This window comes from Podarcis raffonei, chromosome 1 (genome assembly GCF_027172205.1).
Source record: "Podarcis raffonei isolate rPodRaf1 chromosome 1, rPodRaf1.pri, whole genome shotgun sequence".
In the NCBI taxonomy this organism is placed as follows: domain Eukaryota; kingdom Metazoa; phylum Chordata; class Lepidosauria; order Squamata; family Lacertidae; genus Podarcis; species Podarcis raffonei.
This window is the reverse complement of record NC_070602.1, coordinates 8,861,401-8,879,207: the sequence shown is the minus strand read 5'-3', so window position 1 is coordinate 8,879,207 and position 17,807 is coordinate 8,861,401. Positions and strand designations below refer to the sequence as shown.

At 46.7% G+C, this 17,807-nt stretch overlaps 2 protein-coding genes across 2 annotated transcripts in view; one reads left to right on the top strand and one right to left on the bottom strand.

Annotated features, from left to right (window-relative positions):
* The window catches only part of LOC128419807 (homeobox protein SIX4-like), a 168,625-nt gene that overhangs the window by 138,090 nt on the left and 12,728 nt on the right, over positions 1-17,807 (top strand). The gene's annotated exons all lie outside the window — the stretch shown is intronic.
* On the bottom strand, positions 1,246-15,981 carry SIX6 (SIX homeobox 6). Its single transcript, XM_053402458.1, has 2 exons — positions 14,848-15,981; positions 1,246-2,333 (listed from the first exon to the last, which is right to left on the bottom strand). Exons 1-2 carry the CDS (start codon positions 15,417-15,419, stop codon positions 2,156-2,158), a joined length of 750 nt encoding a protein of 249 aa, XP_053258433.1. The 5' UTR covers positions 15,420-15,981; the 3' UTR covers positions 1,246-2,155.

Genomic DNA, 17,807 nt, shown 5'->3' with positions numbered 1-17,807 from the left:
GCGTAGCCAATCAAGATCAAATAAATAAAAATACTTTAACTGAGGTTCTGTACCCAGAACATGAAGCCTGCTCCCCATAACACGGAGTCTGCCCCCGCAACTTAAATCCCGGCTCCTTTCCCAGCGGTGCAGCCCAGTTCTGCACACATTTACAAATAAGTGTTCAGGAAAGTGTGTCAGTATTCTGTAGGGTTGCAAATTTATTCCGCCCCATCCTGTGTATAGCATTAGCGCGCAGAACGCCATTGATCCGATGCACCACTTTGCACAGGATCGCTCTAGCATAAGGAGATAAAACTGGCATGTTGAAGGTAAATAGCGTTTTTTAAGCGCGCCAAGTTTATGCTCATAAAGCCATACTCAAAGGATGGATTCTGGGTGTGTGGTGCCCAATTTATCCTCTGTCAACTGCAAGTTATCCCCGGGATATTTTTACTTTAAAGTAAGCACTGTTGAAAATCTGCCCTATTTTCCATATTGAAAGGACACAGGAGCTACATCTTGCGTTACCCAGATGGCTGCAATATCCTCCTCCCCTTGCATTAGCCCGCTTCGCGTACAAACAGGGCTTAATTCAGAAGCCAGAAAAGGCAAAGATGCCATCTTTGCAGCTCCGACCTAACCTCTAGTTTCTGCAAAGAGCAGCTGTGCACTGCAATCCTAGTAGACCCATTGAGTTTATCAGGGCTTACCCCTCATTGCATTATGCTGTTATTTTAATTGCTTTTAAAAAAAGAGGAAGGGGTTCGGAGAACTTCGGTTACTGGACGGCATTGCAATGCAGTTAATAAAATAGCTACTCCTAAGTCTGGATAGGACAGACTGCTGCCTTGTTCTCTCTTCCAAGGCCCAAAGATTTTCCTGACTTTTGTCTTCTTTTACCGAAACGCTCCCTTCTCTCTCCCTACCCTCCTTCCTTTGGCTCGGTTTGTCTCTCAAAACTGCTTTACTCCAAGACGGTAAAACCTCCTTGGTGCTGAACCCACAAGCGCAATAAGGGGCCTTCTCTTTTTTTGCGCACCAACGAAAATGAATAAGCGTTGCTCAAGAACGTGGATAGAATGGGCCGACTCTGGTTTTCTCGAAATCACGCTTGGTTTTAAATTCACTTCTTTTCTTTTAAATCCACATCCAGGTGCTCTCTGTGGACCTTGTTTGGACCCCAGATCCATGCAAACAAAGCGCTCCCAACTCTTCTCCTGGTTTAAAAGGCATTTTAAGTCAAGGACGGAAAAAAAGAATCTGTTTCGCTCACCTATTATTTTATTACACTGGAATTGTTCGTTTCTTGGTCTGTTTGTTGTGATTTGGCTGCCCCCTCCCCCTACAATCCCTGGTCCTGCTGCACATGCTCCACGGGGAGAAAAAGGAAATTAAATCACCAGCGCACGCAGGCGTCAAGCCTCAAACAATAATTATAATAATAATATTAATAATAATTAATAATAGCAATTATGATAATCAAATAAAACAATCTACCCACAGAGCAATTCTTTAAATAAGTCAATAAACATTATATAGAATATTTATATTTATATTTATATATATGTATATGTATAAAAAAAACTTTTGAAAATAAAAGCGAACTAACAAACCAAACCAAACCAAACAAACAACCTCCGAAAAACAACCACCAGCAACTTTTCAGCTGGAAATCCCCAGAGGGAGGAATTAGGATTTGCGGCAGGCGACGGAGCTGCAATTTCTATCCTCCTCCCTCTAGGTTTGGCGTCTCTCTTTCTCCCTCTGCGCGTGTGTGTGACTTTTGAGGCATCTTTACAGCAGATCCTGGCTGAAGGATGGAAGGCGACGAAGATGCCGCTGGGAGGACAAGCGTCAGCGGAGTCTCTCCGAGCGTTTTCGCGTCCTGCTTTTCAGACGGGCTGGACGGTCCTTGGAGACTCCGGCTGCTCCGCAGGCCCGCCACCAGCCGTCGGGCCCGGGATTGCGGACAAGGCAAAGCGGCGCAGGAAGCCGTGAAGGCGGGCAAGGCAGGCAGACAGGCACTGGCTGGCGAGGAGTGCTTGGCTGGAGGCGGAGGCGGCTGTGCCACCGCTGCTGCTGCTGCTGCTGCGCCCTCGGCTCTCCCGCGCGCCCGGCCGCCCCGTCCGTCCGTCAGTCCTTCCTCCTCCTGCTCTCCTCCTCTTCTTCCTTCTCACAGATCACATTCGCTGTCGCTGGAAGTGATGGAGATGGCCGAGGAGGCGGCGGCTTTGCTGGACAGGCTGGCGGCGGGGCTGGCGGCGGCGCCCAGGAGGGGCTCTCCGGCGCTCTCCTCCTCCGACGGCAGCGACCGCCCTGCGCCTTGCGACGACAAGACTTGCTGCTGGAGCCTGCGGCGGGAGAAGCGAGAGGGAGCCGTCACTTTGGGGAGGCAGCGGAAATAACCAAGGGCTGCCCCCTCCCTCCTTCCGGAACACCCCCACCTCTGTCTCCGGGCCCACCCACTGCACCCCCGATGCCCATCCCTGAGCCACCTAGCCAGGGGTCCTCAGCACCGAGACGCAGCCTCCCGCTTCCGGGCAATGTGCGTTCATATTTTTAGAGGGGCGAGGAACAATGTTGGCCCTCCACCTTTGGGCTAAGGAGGACCAGTGAGCGCCAGACACTTGTTTTCTAAATTTGTTGTTGTTTTCTGGTGGTGCATATTTAATCCAGCCAGATGGGCTTGGCCAGGGTATAAATAATAAAATTATAATTATTAAGGCAGTAATACATTTGGATATATAATGCTTTCTGCATTTAGGTATGAGCTGCACTCCATTGATTCTCTCCGCTTCAAGTACACTTAAAATTTCTATATATTTGCAAGCTGCCCTTTCCAAAGGAGGTTCGCAATCTATATGATGATGATGATGATGTTCCCAACTAAATCATACTCAGAACAGATCCACTGAACACAATGGGCGTAAGTTCATTATTTGCAGTGGATCTACTCTGAGTCGGGTTAACACGGGACACAATCCATTATGTTTGTTATTATTGTCAAAATACAGCCATAAGTAAAACAATGACACAATGATTTTTTAAATTAAATGATTGCAATAGACTATAGCATTAAACACACACACACACACACACACACACACACCTAGCAGCCCATATTAATGAGAACCCCTGTCTCTTTGGCAGAGATGAACACACCTCTTTCACTTTGTGCTCACTCATTATGCCTCTTCACACCTTGAGCAGCCCAAGGTCTCACCTGCATTCCAGCCTATACTTTCCTCTACAAATCTGTGGCGTGACTGCATTTGGGAAAAGGTACGTTTCAAAGCACAAACCAAAGTGTTGGTGCTGACCTTTAAAGCCCTAAACTGCCTCGGCCCAGTATACCTGAAGGAGCGTCTCCATCCCCATTGTTCAGCCTGGACACTGAGGTCCAGTGCCGAGGGCCTTCTGGAGGTTCCCTCACTGCGAGAAGCCAAGTTACAGGGAACCAGGCAGAGGGCCTTCTCAGAAGCGGCACCCGCCCTGTGGAACGCCCTCCCATCAGATGTCAAGGCGATAAAGAACTACACAACTTTTAGAAGACATCTGAAGGCAGCCTTGTATCAGGAAGTTTTTAATGTTTGATGTTTTATTATGTTTTAAATATGCTGTAAGTTGCCCAGAGTAGCTGGGGAAACCCGGTCAGATGGGTGGGGTATAAATAGTATTTACTTACTTACTTACTTACTTACTTACTTACTTACAGTTTTGGTCACTTCATGTCAATAATAATAATAATAATAATAATAATAATAATAATAAATTTTATTTATATCCCACCCTCCCCAGCCGAAACCGGGCTCAGGGCGGCTAACAACACTAAAAAAAAGTAATTGCAGAGCAGATGAGCCAACTCTTAGGGGCTGAGGTCCCTTTGCCCCCCAATAAAATATTTGAGGGGGCTGGGCCCCCCAAAGTTAATGGGCATTGCCATTCAAATGGTGTGCATGTGCCATGTCATGTGAGTAATTTATGTGGGGCAGGGCTTACCTGGCACCCCCAATATTTTATTGAAGTTGGCACCCCTGTTGCAGAGCCGGAAAGGGTAACGGGATCGAGGGGATGGGACAACTTGCCTATTAGGAAAGATTGCAACATTTGGGACTTCTCAGATTAGAGAAAAGCCTAGTAAAAGGCAAGAAGTGTATGAAATTTATGCATGGCATTTCAGAAAAACCGAGAACTCCAATGAAGGTGAATGCTGGAAGATTCAGGACAGATAAAAGAAAGAGATTCTCCACACAGCGCAGTTAAACTATGGAATCTGCACATATGGAATCTGCACTGCCAAAGTAGCAGTGATGTTCACTAACTTTGATGTCTTTAAAATAAGTAATCTCCTCTAATAAGGCTACCAATGGCTACAAGTCTTGATGGCTCTGTTCTGCGTCCACTGCTGGACGCAGTATGCCTCTAAACCAAATAGTAGTAATATTAGCAGTAGTAATAGTAATAATAATAATAATAATTTATTTATACCCTGCCCAACTGGCTGAGTTTCCCCAGCCACTCTGGGCGGCTTCCAACAGGATATTAAAGGACCCCTGACAGTTAAGTCCAGTCGCGAATGACTCTGGGGTTGCGGCGCTCATCTCGCTTTACTGGCAGAGGGAGGTGACGTTTGTCTGCAGACAGTTTTTCTGGGTCATGTGGCCAGCATGACTAAGCCGCTTCTGGTGAAACCAGAGCAGTGCACGGAAATGCCATTTACCTTCCCGCCGGAGTGGTACCTATTTATCTACTTGCACATCGATGTGCTTTTGAACTGCTAGGTTGGCAGGAGCTGGGACTGAACAACAGGAGCTCACGCCGTCGTGGGGATTCGAACTGCCAACCTTCCAATCGGCAAGCCTAAGGCTTGGTGGTTTACACCACAGCGCCACCCGTGTCCCAACAGAATATTAAAAACACAATAAAACATCAGACATTAAAAACTTCCCTAACAGGGCTGCTTTCAGATGCCTTCTGAAAGTCAGGTAGTTGTTTTTTCCCTTGACATCTGATGGGAGGGTGTTCCACAGGGCGGACGCCACCACCGAGAAGGCCCTCTGCCTGGTTCCCTGTAACGTCACTTCTTGCAATGAGGGCACCACCAGAAGGGCCTCACAGCTGGACCTCAGTGTCCGGGCTGAATTGCACTGTTCCATGAAGGTCTTGTTGGTGGGCTTCCCAGAGGTATCTGATAGGCTACTGTAAGAACAGGATGCTGGACTGGATGGGCCACTGGCCTGAATCAGCAGGCTTTTCTAATGTTGTTTGCACCCCTGTGCAAACAGTCCTCTTCATCTTATCAAAAGGTGGAAACGCAATCATATGCTCTGCCACTGCCTCAGGAATTGCAACCTACCATTTCTCCAGCTCTTAACTATTCTGATTCTGTTAGCCAAAAGCACACACCATAGCAGTCGTGTTTGCATCATCAGACACCACGCTTCTCCATGCCTTCATGGAGAGGGCAATGAAGAAGAAGAAGAAGAAGAGGAGGAGGAGGAGGAGGAGGAGGAGGAGGAGGAGGAGGAGTTTGGATTTGATATCCCACTTTATCACTACCCTAAGGAGTCTCAGAGCGGCTAACATTCTCCTTTCCCTTCCTCCCCCACAACAAACACTCTGTGAGGTGAGTGGGGCTGAGAGACTTCAGAGAGGTGTGACTGGCCCAAGGTCACCCAGCAGCTGCATGTGGAGGAGCGGAGACGCGAACCCGGTTCACCAGATTACAAGTCTATCGCTCTTAACCACTACACCACACTGTCTCTCAGTGAACGAGGACAGGGGTCAGCAAACGTTTCCAGCAGGGGACTGGTTCACTGTCCCTCAGCCCTTGTGGGGGGGCGGACTGTATTTTGAAAAGAAAACAAAAAACGAATTCCTATGCCCCACAAATAACCCAGAAATGCATTTTAAATAAAAGCACACATTCTACTCATGTAAAACATGCTGATTCCCGGACCGTCCGTGGGCCGGATTTAGAAGGCGATTGGGCCGGATCCGGCCCCCGGGCCTTAGTTTGCCTACCCATGAACTAGGACTTCCCAGCTGCTCTCAGCACATTGCAGAGTGTGGGAGTCTCATATCCATACAGGGAGAGTGGTTTGATTTCGCAAAAGCCCAGGCAGACTTAAGAACTAATAAATCATTTTAATGAGCCACAAGAACACAGAAAGAGCTGGACCAGGACAAAGGCCCTTCTAGTCCAGCATTCTGTTCTCCCGATGGCCAACAAAGCTCACAATCGGGACCTGAGTGCAATCATGGGGAGGAAATTCCACAACTTAGGAGCTGCTGCAGAGAATGCTCTCTCCCAGAGCAGCACCACTCAAACTTCTGAGGGCAGTGGAACTTCCAACGGGGCCTTTTCTGCAGTGGCTCCCCATCTGTGGAATGCTCTCCCCAGGGAGGTTTGGCCTGAGCCTTCATTATACACCTTTAGGTGCCAGGCAAAAATGTTCCTCTTTGACCAGGCCTTTGGTTGATTGACATCCAATACCCTTTAAAAATGTGTTGTGGATGAGGAGTTATTGGGTTGCTCTTGTTTTTGTTTTTATTATGCATTTTATGTTTTTTATATTGTGGTTTTAGCTTGAGATCTGTGGGCATAGGGCAGTATACAAATTTTAATAATAATAATAATAATAATAATAATAAGACCTGCTCTGTTGATGTTAATAAATGAGTGGGTTTGTAGGGAGGGAAGCAGTATTTCAGATATCTACATCATTTAGACGTTGACATCATCATCATCATTATTATTATTATTATTATTATTATTATTATTATTATTATTACTATTATTACTATTATTACTATTATTATACCCTGCCCATCTGGCTGGGTTTCCCCAGCCACTCTAATCATAGCATTACTGTATGATTAATAACAAATGATACACCTACCCTTCATGAATTTGTCTAATGCTCCTTTAAAGCATATTCTCTGTGCCTTATGTCAATGAGTTCCACAGAATAATTATGCACTGCATAAGGAAGTACTACCTTTAGTATTCCCAGTGGAATGGCTTGTCCATAGAGTATCAGAAAGGTACGCAACAATGACGTGACCATATCCCTGCGCGCACACATACACACACACCGCTTAAAAAAAGACTTTCACTTTAACCAAGCCACTCTGTTCCCTATTACCGTAGTTCAATGCATGCTATTTCCCCAAAGGACAAAAGCTTATCTTGGAATCGGTACCCTTTGTCATTCATTGGAAGGTGAGAGAAGGCAAAAGCTTACTTAAAGATGTAATTTTCCTGTTCACCTACTCAGCTACTGCAAAGGAATTTTTTAAAAAATCCTTACAACCTAACAGTGTAAGACACATTTTGTCTCCTCAGAAATCACTCTGTCTTTCCTTTATGGTGGGGGAACCTGATGCCCTTCAGGTGTTATTGGACTACAAGTCCCATCATCCCTGACCATTGGCAGGGGATGACAGGAGTCTGGGAATATATGGAGGGCCACAGACTAGCCAACCCTGCCCTAAATATTTGTCTTCCTTTGGACTTCTGAGCACAATTCAAAGTGTTGGTGCTGACCTTTAAAGCCCTAAACAGCCTCAGTCCAGTATATCTGAAGGAGCGTCTCCACCCCCATCATTCAGCCCGGACACTGAGGTCCAGAGCCGAGGGCCTTCTGGCGGTTCCCTCCCTGCGAGAAGTGAGGTTACAGGGAACCAGGCAGAGGGCCTTCTCGGTGGTGGCACCCTCCCTGCTGAACACCCTCCCTTCAGATGTCAAGGAGATAAAGAATTACACAACCTTTAGAAGACATCTGAAGGCAGCCCTGTATAGGGAAGGTTTTAATGTTTGATGTATTACGGTATTTTAATATTTTTTTTGAAGCTGCCCAGAGTGGCTGGGGAAGCCCAGCCAGATGGGCAGGGTAAATAATAAATTATATTATTATTATTATTATTATTATTATTATTATTATTATTATTATTTTTCTTCATGAACCTGCTTCAATCAGAGATTATAGAGGTATAAAGAAATGAGTATGCCCAACATTAGCCCTATCAGCAGGGCTTTTCCGGCCGTGGCCCCGATTTGGTGGAACGCTCTGTCCCAAGAGACTAGGGCCCTGCGGGACTTGACATCTTTCCGCAGGGCCTGCAAGACAGAGCTGTTCCACCAGGCCTTTGGCCAGGGCACAGTCTGACCCCCTCCTTTGGTAATCCTCACAGAACTCTAGCCCAATGGTTGCCATTAATTTGACTCTGAATTGATTTTGGAATGAATTGATTTCAGAATGTATTTCAATTAAATGATTATGATTTTATGTAAACTGTGTTATTTTTATTGTTGTTAGTCACTCTGAGCCCGGCTTTGGCTGGGGAGGGTGGGATATAAATAATAAAATTATTATTATTATTATTATTATTATTATTATTATTATTAGCAACACCATATCAGCTTCAAGGCTCCTAAGCACTGTTTTCTGTTACAGCCATGTTTGCCAAATTCAGCTAGGTCCTATTGGCTCCCAACTCCATCCATCTTATCCACTTGTTAACCACCTAATCTGAAGCTGCAGTAGCCAGTGTCTTACACTTCCCCATCAGCTATCCTAGCCAAGGCCACTTCCACAATTTAAAATGGCCAGTCATAGAATGACTTCACCTGCATGTACAAATAACTTCAATGTAACTTTGGTGCAGGGACGCGGGTGGCTCTGTGGGTTAAACCACAGAGCCTAGGACTTGCCAATCAGAAGGTCGGTGGTTCGAATCCCCGCGACGGGGTGAGTGCCCATTGCTCGGTCCCTGCTCCTGCCAACCTAGCAGTTGGAAAGCACGTCAAAGTGCAAGTAGATAAATAGGTACCTCTCCGGCAGGAAGGTAAACGGCGTTTCTGCGTGCTGCTCTGGTTCGCCAGAAGCGGCTTAGTCCTGCTGGCCACATGACCCGGAAGCTGTACGCTGGCTCCCTCGGCCAATAAAGCGAGATGAGCACCACAACCCCAGAGTTGGTCACGACTGGACCTAACAGTCAGGGGTCCCTTTACCTAACTTTGGTGCAGGGTTCCATGGGTTTCAAACCATCTCCCTAGGGAACCCTAAGACACTCTGGAAATTTATCAGAGGTCCTCAGTGAAAGGTTCAGGAACGACAGACAAGCCACTTGATTCCTGCATCGGCAGGGGGTTGAACTAGATGCCCCCCCCCACAGACGTCCCTTGCAATTCTACAATTCTAAGCTTCCCTGAAAGAGTATTACCACTTTCCCCTTTAATGCACAGCCAAAGAAAAGGGTTGTATGCATTCTGCAACAGTCGGTCACTTTGCACAGGGGATGGGCGTCCCTCGTGCCATGATCTTTCTGCAATGGCCAGGGCTTCACTGACAAATGCACACAGGTTCCTCAACAGACAGATCAGGGTGGAAATTCCTCCTGAATGCAGGAAGTTTGAGAAAAACATTGGTAGAACTCAAGGGGGTATTTGTCCTGCTTTAGGGGCTAAGGGGTGTGGCAGGTCAACTGGAACAAGCCCTTACTCTTCCTCATTCTGCAAACTTTGCTAATTCTGCAAACTACATTTGCAGCCACTGCAAGGTTTTAAAACTCTTGCCAGCTGATCCACTCATGCAGTTTTAATTTAGCCATTTGTGCATTTAAATTATATTGCCCTAATTCCAAATTGTATTATTATCATCATTAATATATATCCGTAATATTCTGGATGAAGTTTCTTTTCAAGAATGCATTTCTCATTCCACATCATATATTATTTCAGATTCTGTAAATGCGATTATTTCTACTGTTATTTTTCTTGCAATGCTATGTTATTTGATACTGCCAACTTATACACCCAGACCCTGTAAATTACATTTTATTTGGCCCCCATTTTGTTTTCATTGGGAGTAATTGTTTTCATTTGTGTAATAACCCATACAATTTGGAGGTGATATTCAAACATAAATCAAAGGCCTTTAACAAATATATATATATATATAGGGATCCATTTCAGTTTCTGAAATTTTCAGTAGGGAAGGGTCGCAGGGTTGAGTGATGTTCAAAAGGTCTGCTAGAGCAGTTATTGTCAGACACAACAGAAGTCCACAACAAATGTTCTCAACACATAATGCATTTTTTGTAGTTCTACCTTGAACATATCTGCAAAAAGTACAAAAAGAGCAATGTATCGTTCAAAGCAGAGCAGCAAAAAAGGCGAAATCAATGTATTTTGAGAAGATTTTTAGTGGTTTTTTGTTTTGTTTTGCCTCACAATAGCTGCTGTAGTATTATCGACATGGATGAAGTCATCACACATACAGCTTTTTTAATATAAAAAAGCAAAGGCACACACACACACCTAGCACATGGACCCAGTTAACAATAGTCACTCTCTGGGTAGAATCGGCATGGAAGACCAGTTCAAGATAGAAATACGGTACTTCCAAGCACATGTGGAACACATCCTACAGAATAGCATCTAGGAACATATTTAAGATTGTATTGTTTCCCCCTCCGCTCTTTTTTAAAAATCACGTTTTTAAAATTAAACCTGCCTTGGGCAAACATGGGTGCTACAGAGCTGAAATAAAATACATCTGCGAAATATTGCAACTGCTTGATATATGCTATTTTACTCTTATTAGTGTTGTTCTTCTATCATCATCATCATCATCCCTTCACCTCTTTATGTAGCCAGGCTCATTGTTACGGCTGACTACATCTCTTAGAACAAAGAACCAAAGAACTGTGTTAATCTAAGCAGCGAGGGTTAAGCCTCGTCTATAGAAACGGCTCTTTTTAGCTACCAAACCTAAGACAAATACATTAATGGGAGACGATCCAATAATTTGGCATCGAAGCAGCAGTTTCTATTTCTGCGAACTATATGTCGTAATAGTAATTTTATACACAGCTGCTTTCAAGCAACTTTTAGCAGAAATATATCTTGGATCACTTATTTGAGGCGGCTGATGTCCCCACAAGTGTTTCAAAACATTGTCCCCCCCCCCCCGCCTCCCCCAGTTCTAATACATTTAACTACACTTGCACTACAATGGGGAGGAAATGCAGTTTCTGCATATTGCACTATGGATTGGAACCAGCTCCTCTCCAGTAATTTAAGGAATGTCCTACAACTGATTTCCACCAAGGATAGCTTAGAACCAACAACAGTGTGTTTTTCACTGGATTCATTCTTTGTATTTATTGCGTAAATGGAACATCCACTCCCAAGTACACCGGATTTTAAATTTTGTTTTTGTAATATGATATTTTCTTGTGTACTATTGCTCTGCCCTTATTTTATAAACATTTATGAAATAAAGAGTCAATGCTGTTTAGAAATGACACATCCACAAAAATACAGAACAAAGAAGAGTATTTTCTGAACAAAGCTTTCGAGGATGTTAAGATTAGAACCAATTTTACCTCTGAGCAATCCAGAGTAGATTTGGAAAATACTTTTAAAAAACAAACAGCAGGGCCGTTTTTAAACACAGTCTGCTAAATGTTCTGTTTTTTCTCTCTTAGCCTTTCTCTCAGTTGAAGAATCCGCAACCCACTTAAAATAAAAGTCCTTTAATTTCCAGTTTTGCTGCATTGGCTCTTGTGGGCCTGCCTGAGTTTAAGAATCTCTTTACAGCTGCAATCCCGTGTGCACCTGAGCTCAGAAAGATTTACTTCCAAGTAAACATGCATGGGGATTCTAGATGCATGAATATTGCAAAACTCTCTTTCTTCTTCACCGGTTATAACTGAGGAATAGATTCAAGAATGTATACTTCGACTGGATCGCAAAAACTGCTTGTCCCCAGCAATTTCTCCCCTCTCTGTCTTTCTGTCTCTCATTGCAAGTTATTTATACATTGGTGTGCATCGCCCTCACATTTAAACTTTGTAAGATGGAAGCCTATCTATGTTTACGCAGAAATCAGTCCCGCAGCGCAGGATTTACTCCTAGGTAAGGCTGTATGGGATTGTTCTTTTAGTCGGATTCGCAGATTTAAGCCGAAAGAATCCTATTGGATTTAAGCCGAAAGAATCCTACTGAAGTCCGTGGTTTACATTCAAGCACTTTGGCACAATGGAATCGTAAACACGCCTCCTTCAAAATATAGGTCATTCGTGCTAATTAGTGCACCTAATTGTCATCAGAAATCCTTTCCCATTCTAAGCTAGGCTTCTTCTTCTTTTTACTTTCCCTATTTATTCCTTACGTCAAGCTCCCCAGGCAGTCCTTAAACCAGCTCCCTGTTTGGCTAAATAAAAGTCCTAGTTTTGTTCTGCACGTAAATGGCAACATTGAGCATCTTTTTAAAATTATGGGCTGTATCCATAACCCTAGAGAGGGATAAAGGATAATGGTGAAGGGAAGCTGATGTGAATTTCCTAGGAATGGCATGTACCTTAAAATATGCATGAATCACAACTGAATATTTGACAGGTTCAGTCCCGCTGCCTACTGCCATGGTAAAGAGGCTTGAAGAACCATATCTTTCAAGATACCATCGTTCTGAATTCTGTTGGAAGTGGGTCTTGCAGCAGTTGAATACAGGCATTTACTACTGTTGTGTCTTTGCACTGAAACACAGCAGTGTGTCTATGTCCTTTTACAAATTGGATTTAGAAAATGGATGGACGAACGGACAGCTGCTTAAAAGGAGAATGGCATAGCCGTACCACATGCTTCTCAACGGGGAAAGTATTTTGCTCCCGAGTTGCTCCTGGTTTTAAATTAAAAGTGCTTGCTCGTGGCTGATTGCATTTAGAGACTGATTCGAAACTCATTACTCGAAGTAAGCCATTTTTTAAAAAAGCACTTAAGTGTGGTCCCGTGTCCATGTACACTTGGGAATATCTTCTTTCGAGGTAAAGGGGACTTACTTCTTATAAACATGATTTTAAGGTAGCTACACGTGCATTTAGGACTGGCGAGCAATCAGCTTGATCCACGGAAATGCTTGTTTTAAATGAGCCATTAACGAGGTTATGCACCAGATAGCATTAACAGTATTAGAAATATCCATCTGTATAGATGGGTATCAGCAAGCATGGCATAATGGTATTAAATGATAACCCCCGGTAGTGAAATAGATATTGTATTTTAAGATATGCTTATTTTAAACCCATCAGCTGGTCTCTACCTATGCATTCATACATACAGGCAATGCATTTTTTCCTTTAGTCAAGCAGAGATGATGTGCTGGATAGTCAAAGGAAATTAAAAGAAAAATGAAAGCCAAAACTTTAATTGTAGATGAATTCTTAGAGGAGATAACAATAGTAAAAAATAGATTTTAAAATAGGGGAAAAAACTATATCCTATGTCATGTACCTGCTTTCTTCCCTTCTTTAATTGTTTGAAGAATCATTTTGCAGTTCTCCAAACCTGCCTAGTTTCCTTCCCTTCCAAAAATATGTTTCATAAATTAATTTCCAAAAAGATGTCCCATACATTAATTAAAATGCAGGATGCAACAGTCTCAACAGCAATACACCTCTACAGATAGAGGGGTGCTGCAGAAAAGTAGGCAGGTGTAATTGCCCGGCTGATCCTCAACATACTTACTTGGAAGTAAAATGGCATTTCTGCATCTCATATCTCCCTGACCTCAAGTTTTTACAAGCCCCCACCCAACTATGTACCAGCAACTCGGGATAATGCTTTGTGCATCTGATGAAGTGAACTGTTGCTCAAGGAAGCTTATGCCACAATTAATTAGTTTTTTCTTGGAAGTCCCACAATACTGCAGCGTTGCTTATTCTGCAAAAGGCGATCAAGGCTGCTCATCTGGAAATCGGTTACATGAAATCTGGTTTCTAAATAGCAGCCCGCCCTGCTGATATCAATGTGGCTTGATCCTAAATTGGTAATTTAATACTTGTTTTGCAACTCATTTCGCAGCTCTGGGCTTAGGATCCGGGGGGACAAAAGAAGCTCACATTCTTACTTGTCTCCTCCCACAAACCCGGTCTGTGGGAAATTCGAGCAGGGGAAAGAACGCTGTATCTAGAGAGCAAGCCTCGCTGAACTCAGTATGACTTACTTCTGAGTAAAGGTGCATAAAACTGTACAGCAAATTTCCTCCAAAGTCCTTGCTCTTTGGACTGAATTGGGAAGGTGAGATTAGCGAGGACTTGCTCCAAAGTGAATGTAAAGACGGCCGTGGAATAGGGAGATTTTAAGCACATTTTACATATGCGGTCTTCAGACACCTTAAGGCGAAGTTTAAAAACCCCCATCTGTTTCAACGGAGCAGATTCACACGAACGGCTTCCCGGATTCCCCCCTACGAATTCAGATCCAATTCAACTTACTTAAAAGGGGATTATTGTGCAGTGCTTTAAGCTTAATGGGTCCTATTCTGGAAACTTGAACATTAATTTTCGCCTGAGTATCCTCCTCTTGCCTACGTTAGCCGCTATCTCGAATCGGTCGTAAAAGCTAATACCCAAAGACAGCAAACGAAGCTAACCAAGTGAATCTGGCGCGGGCCGGGGAAGAGGGCAGCAGGATTCGCACCCTCGGCTCCCCGCTATTTGGGAGCGGAGTCGGTCGCTGCAAAGGGGATTCCAAGCGGGCGCTAGTCCGCTTTGAGGCCCCTGGGCATGGAATAACTAACCCAATAAAATGGGGTGAGGACGTGGGGGCACGAGAAGGAGAAATCGCCAGGCGAGGGGGGCGGAATAAGAGGACCATCTCCTTTTCCTACAGCGCCAGCAGGGCGACTGGAACTCAATCTTCATAGCTGTGTTTGGATAACTCGTGAGTGCGCGCAAAAGACTAGGAAGGGCATGAGTGTATCTATAGCGGCGCGGTCGCCACCCCGCCAGCCACCCTCCCCCGAGATCTTCCTCCTCCTCCTCCTTCTCGGTCCATCCCCGCCGTGCGCTACCGACCTGTTCTTGGCGGCGGCGGCCCTGTCCCTTTGCCTGCGGTTTTTGAACCAGTTGCCCACCTGCGTGGGGGTGAGTCCGGTGGCTTGGGCCAGCTCTCGCTTTTTGCTGGGGTTTGGGTAAGGGTCCTGCAGGTACCACTCTCGCAGCAGGTGCCGCGTGCGCTCCTTGAAGCAGTGCGTCTTCTGCTCGCCGTCCCAGATGGTGCGCGGCAGCGGAAACTTCTTGCGCACGCGGTACTTGTCCACCGGCCCCAGCGGGCGGCCGCGCAGCTTCTCGGCCTCCTGGTAGTGCGCCTCGAGCCACAGCGCCTGCAGCTTGGCGTGCGACTCCTTGGGGAACTTGTGGTTCTCCAGGATGTGGTACAGCTCGCGGTAGTTGCCGGCGTGGAAGGCCACGATGGCGCGCGCGCGCAGCACCGACTCGTTGCGGTTGAGAGCCTCGCAAGCCGCCGGGGCCACCGGCAACGACCACAGGAAGCGCCCCAGGCGCTCCACGTCGCCGCTCTCCTCCAGGGTCTCGCACACCCCGGCCACTTGCTGAGGGCTGAAGTTGAGGATGGGCAGCTGGAACATGGAGGCGGCCGGCGAGGGGGCCAGGGCAGGCGAGAGGGATGGCTGGGCTGCTGGCTACCACGCTTCCTCCGGATCACCTCTTGCGCGCAATCCGCGGGGAACGCCGAATCAAGGCGCCTCTTCTCCGCGCCTCGGGCTGGGCTGCCTCTACCGCGGGTCCAGGCGCCTCGTCCCTTAGTTATGGGGCTGCAGGGTTGCAGCGACTCTTCCACGCGTCGGAAGCGACTCCCAGAGCCGAGCCTCTCCAAACAGCGGCGCTGGTTTTGGCGGAGGCCACGCTTCTTCGCTTTTCTCCTGGGTTCAGAAAGCCAGCGCTCTCTCTCTCTCTCTCTCTCTTTTCAGCCCTCGAGATAAGGGGTAAAAAGCATCTCTCTCTCTCTTACCCGTCCTCTCCTCCTCCTCCTTTTGCGCGCTTCAGGCGCTCGCTTGGCTAACCTTTCGCAGCAGCAGCAGCGGCCGCCGCGCGCGCGCGCTGCGCTAGGGCGCTGGGAGAAAGACTGCGCCGCGCTCCGGCGGCTGCCTCAAGTTGGCAAGAGGGAGGGACCTGTGCGTGAATGGAGGAGGGAGGGCGAGGGAGGGGAAACAGGGGAAAGCCCCCCGCTTCCTCCACCAACGCCCCCCCCATACACACCGCACCCTCGGTCTCCCTTCCAGCTTCTGATTTGCTGCTGTTGGCCTCGCCAGATTGGCTGCCCCCTCGGTTTCCATGGCAGGCCGCCTGCCCATCACTGCCAAGCCTCTGCCAATCAAAGAGCGAAATCCTGCCAGCGCAGCAGCTCCGAGCGCGCTTGGAGAAGGAGGGTGGGCGTCCCCCGCCCTTTCCCCGCTTCTCCCTTTCTTCCTTTCAGCACCTCCCCGCGGTCGACAGCGCCCAGTCACTGCACTGGCCCTTCGCTAGCAGGGAGAACTGGAGGGGGGGGGGAGAGTGTTTTCTTTGCAAGAGATTTGCGCTGTATTCAGATAGAGGGCGCAGGAGCGTCCGGGCGCTGCCTGAGATGGCGAAGCGGTGTGGTTTTCTCGAGGAAAAGGGAATGGTAACTCTGCCACTCAACTTTCCCAAATATAATCCGAAATAAAACCAACTCATTCAGCATATGATCTGGAAAGAGAAAGCACCGCGATCCTACTCCGAAGTATCTCATTACAGGAAAATGTGTCTCTTTTAAAAATTAAAAATAAATAAAAAATTGTCCAGTACCGTCAACAGGTTTACCATACCCATTGAGTCAATCACCCATCTCCTACTACCCTCCTGAGAAAAACCCCTCCCCACCCTCCCACTATACATAAGGCTCTGGTGACTTCTGTTTCAGTGTATCTGAAGAAGTGTGCATGCACACGAAAGCTTATAGCAAGAACAAACCTAGTTGGTCTCTAAGGTGCTACTGGACTAATATATATATATATATCGACTGCGTCAGACCAACACAGCTACCTACCTGAATCTTTTTTAAAAGTTAGCTTCATGCAGCCTGATGAAAGGAGAAGGCTTCATTTTGGACACGGAAGCATTAAACCCGGGTCGGACTGTTCGCCCATCTAGTCCACTATTGCATACTCTGACCGGCAGCAGCTCTCTCTGGAGATTTAAGCGGAAGGTATTTCAAATCAGCAGCCGCCTGGTGCCAGAGATGGAAGTTGGCACTTTGTGTGCGGAGAGGCCTCGCCGCCAAGCTGTGATTCCCAGCACATGCACACGCAACCCGCCCAAATCTAGGCAGCCTATATAACCCGGACACGCTCTCACGTGCAGCCAGCCACACGTTCCACCTTTTCAGCCTCTTCGCCTGGCTTTGGGATGAGCCGCAAAGGGACACAAAGGGTCTTTTCCCAGTGACATCTTAAGATTCCTTTCCTGCCTAACTGGCGCGCGCTTGGGGGAAACAACGGCCATTGGGTTCCTTGGACCGTACATGGGACTGGCTTTTGTAAGGGGGTTGGGGCAGAGCCTTGAACCCTTGGAGGAAAGTTCGGGTCAAGAGATGCTGGGGTTGCAGTGCGGAAAAGAAGGCACCCGCGCACAGCGATCCTATGCATCTTTCCTTGGAGATAAGCCCTCCCCGGTTCCAAGTGCGCATAGCTCAGCCCAGGCGCAGAGCTCAGCCCTTCTCGACCGCGTTCTGGATGTTTTCTTTTGCGGGGAGACCTTTGACGCCACCCTCATGAAAACTACCACGGGAAACGAACAGTCCTCTGCCTCTGCCCGCCATCCAGGGCCTGCTGAGGATCGACCCTTTCCCGATCCGTTCTTCCCTCCCTCCCTCATTCATTTTCTCCTTTATTTAGCACCCCTCCTTTCCATTTTAAACCTCATTGTTTTCGCTTGAGCGGTCTCGAATAAACACCCAGGAAAACCGCGGAAGAAGTGAGAAGTCATTTGTAGGTCAG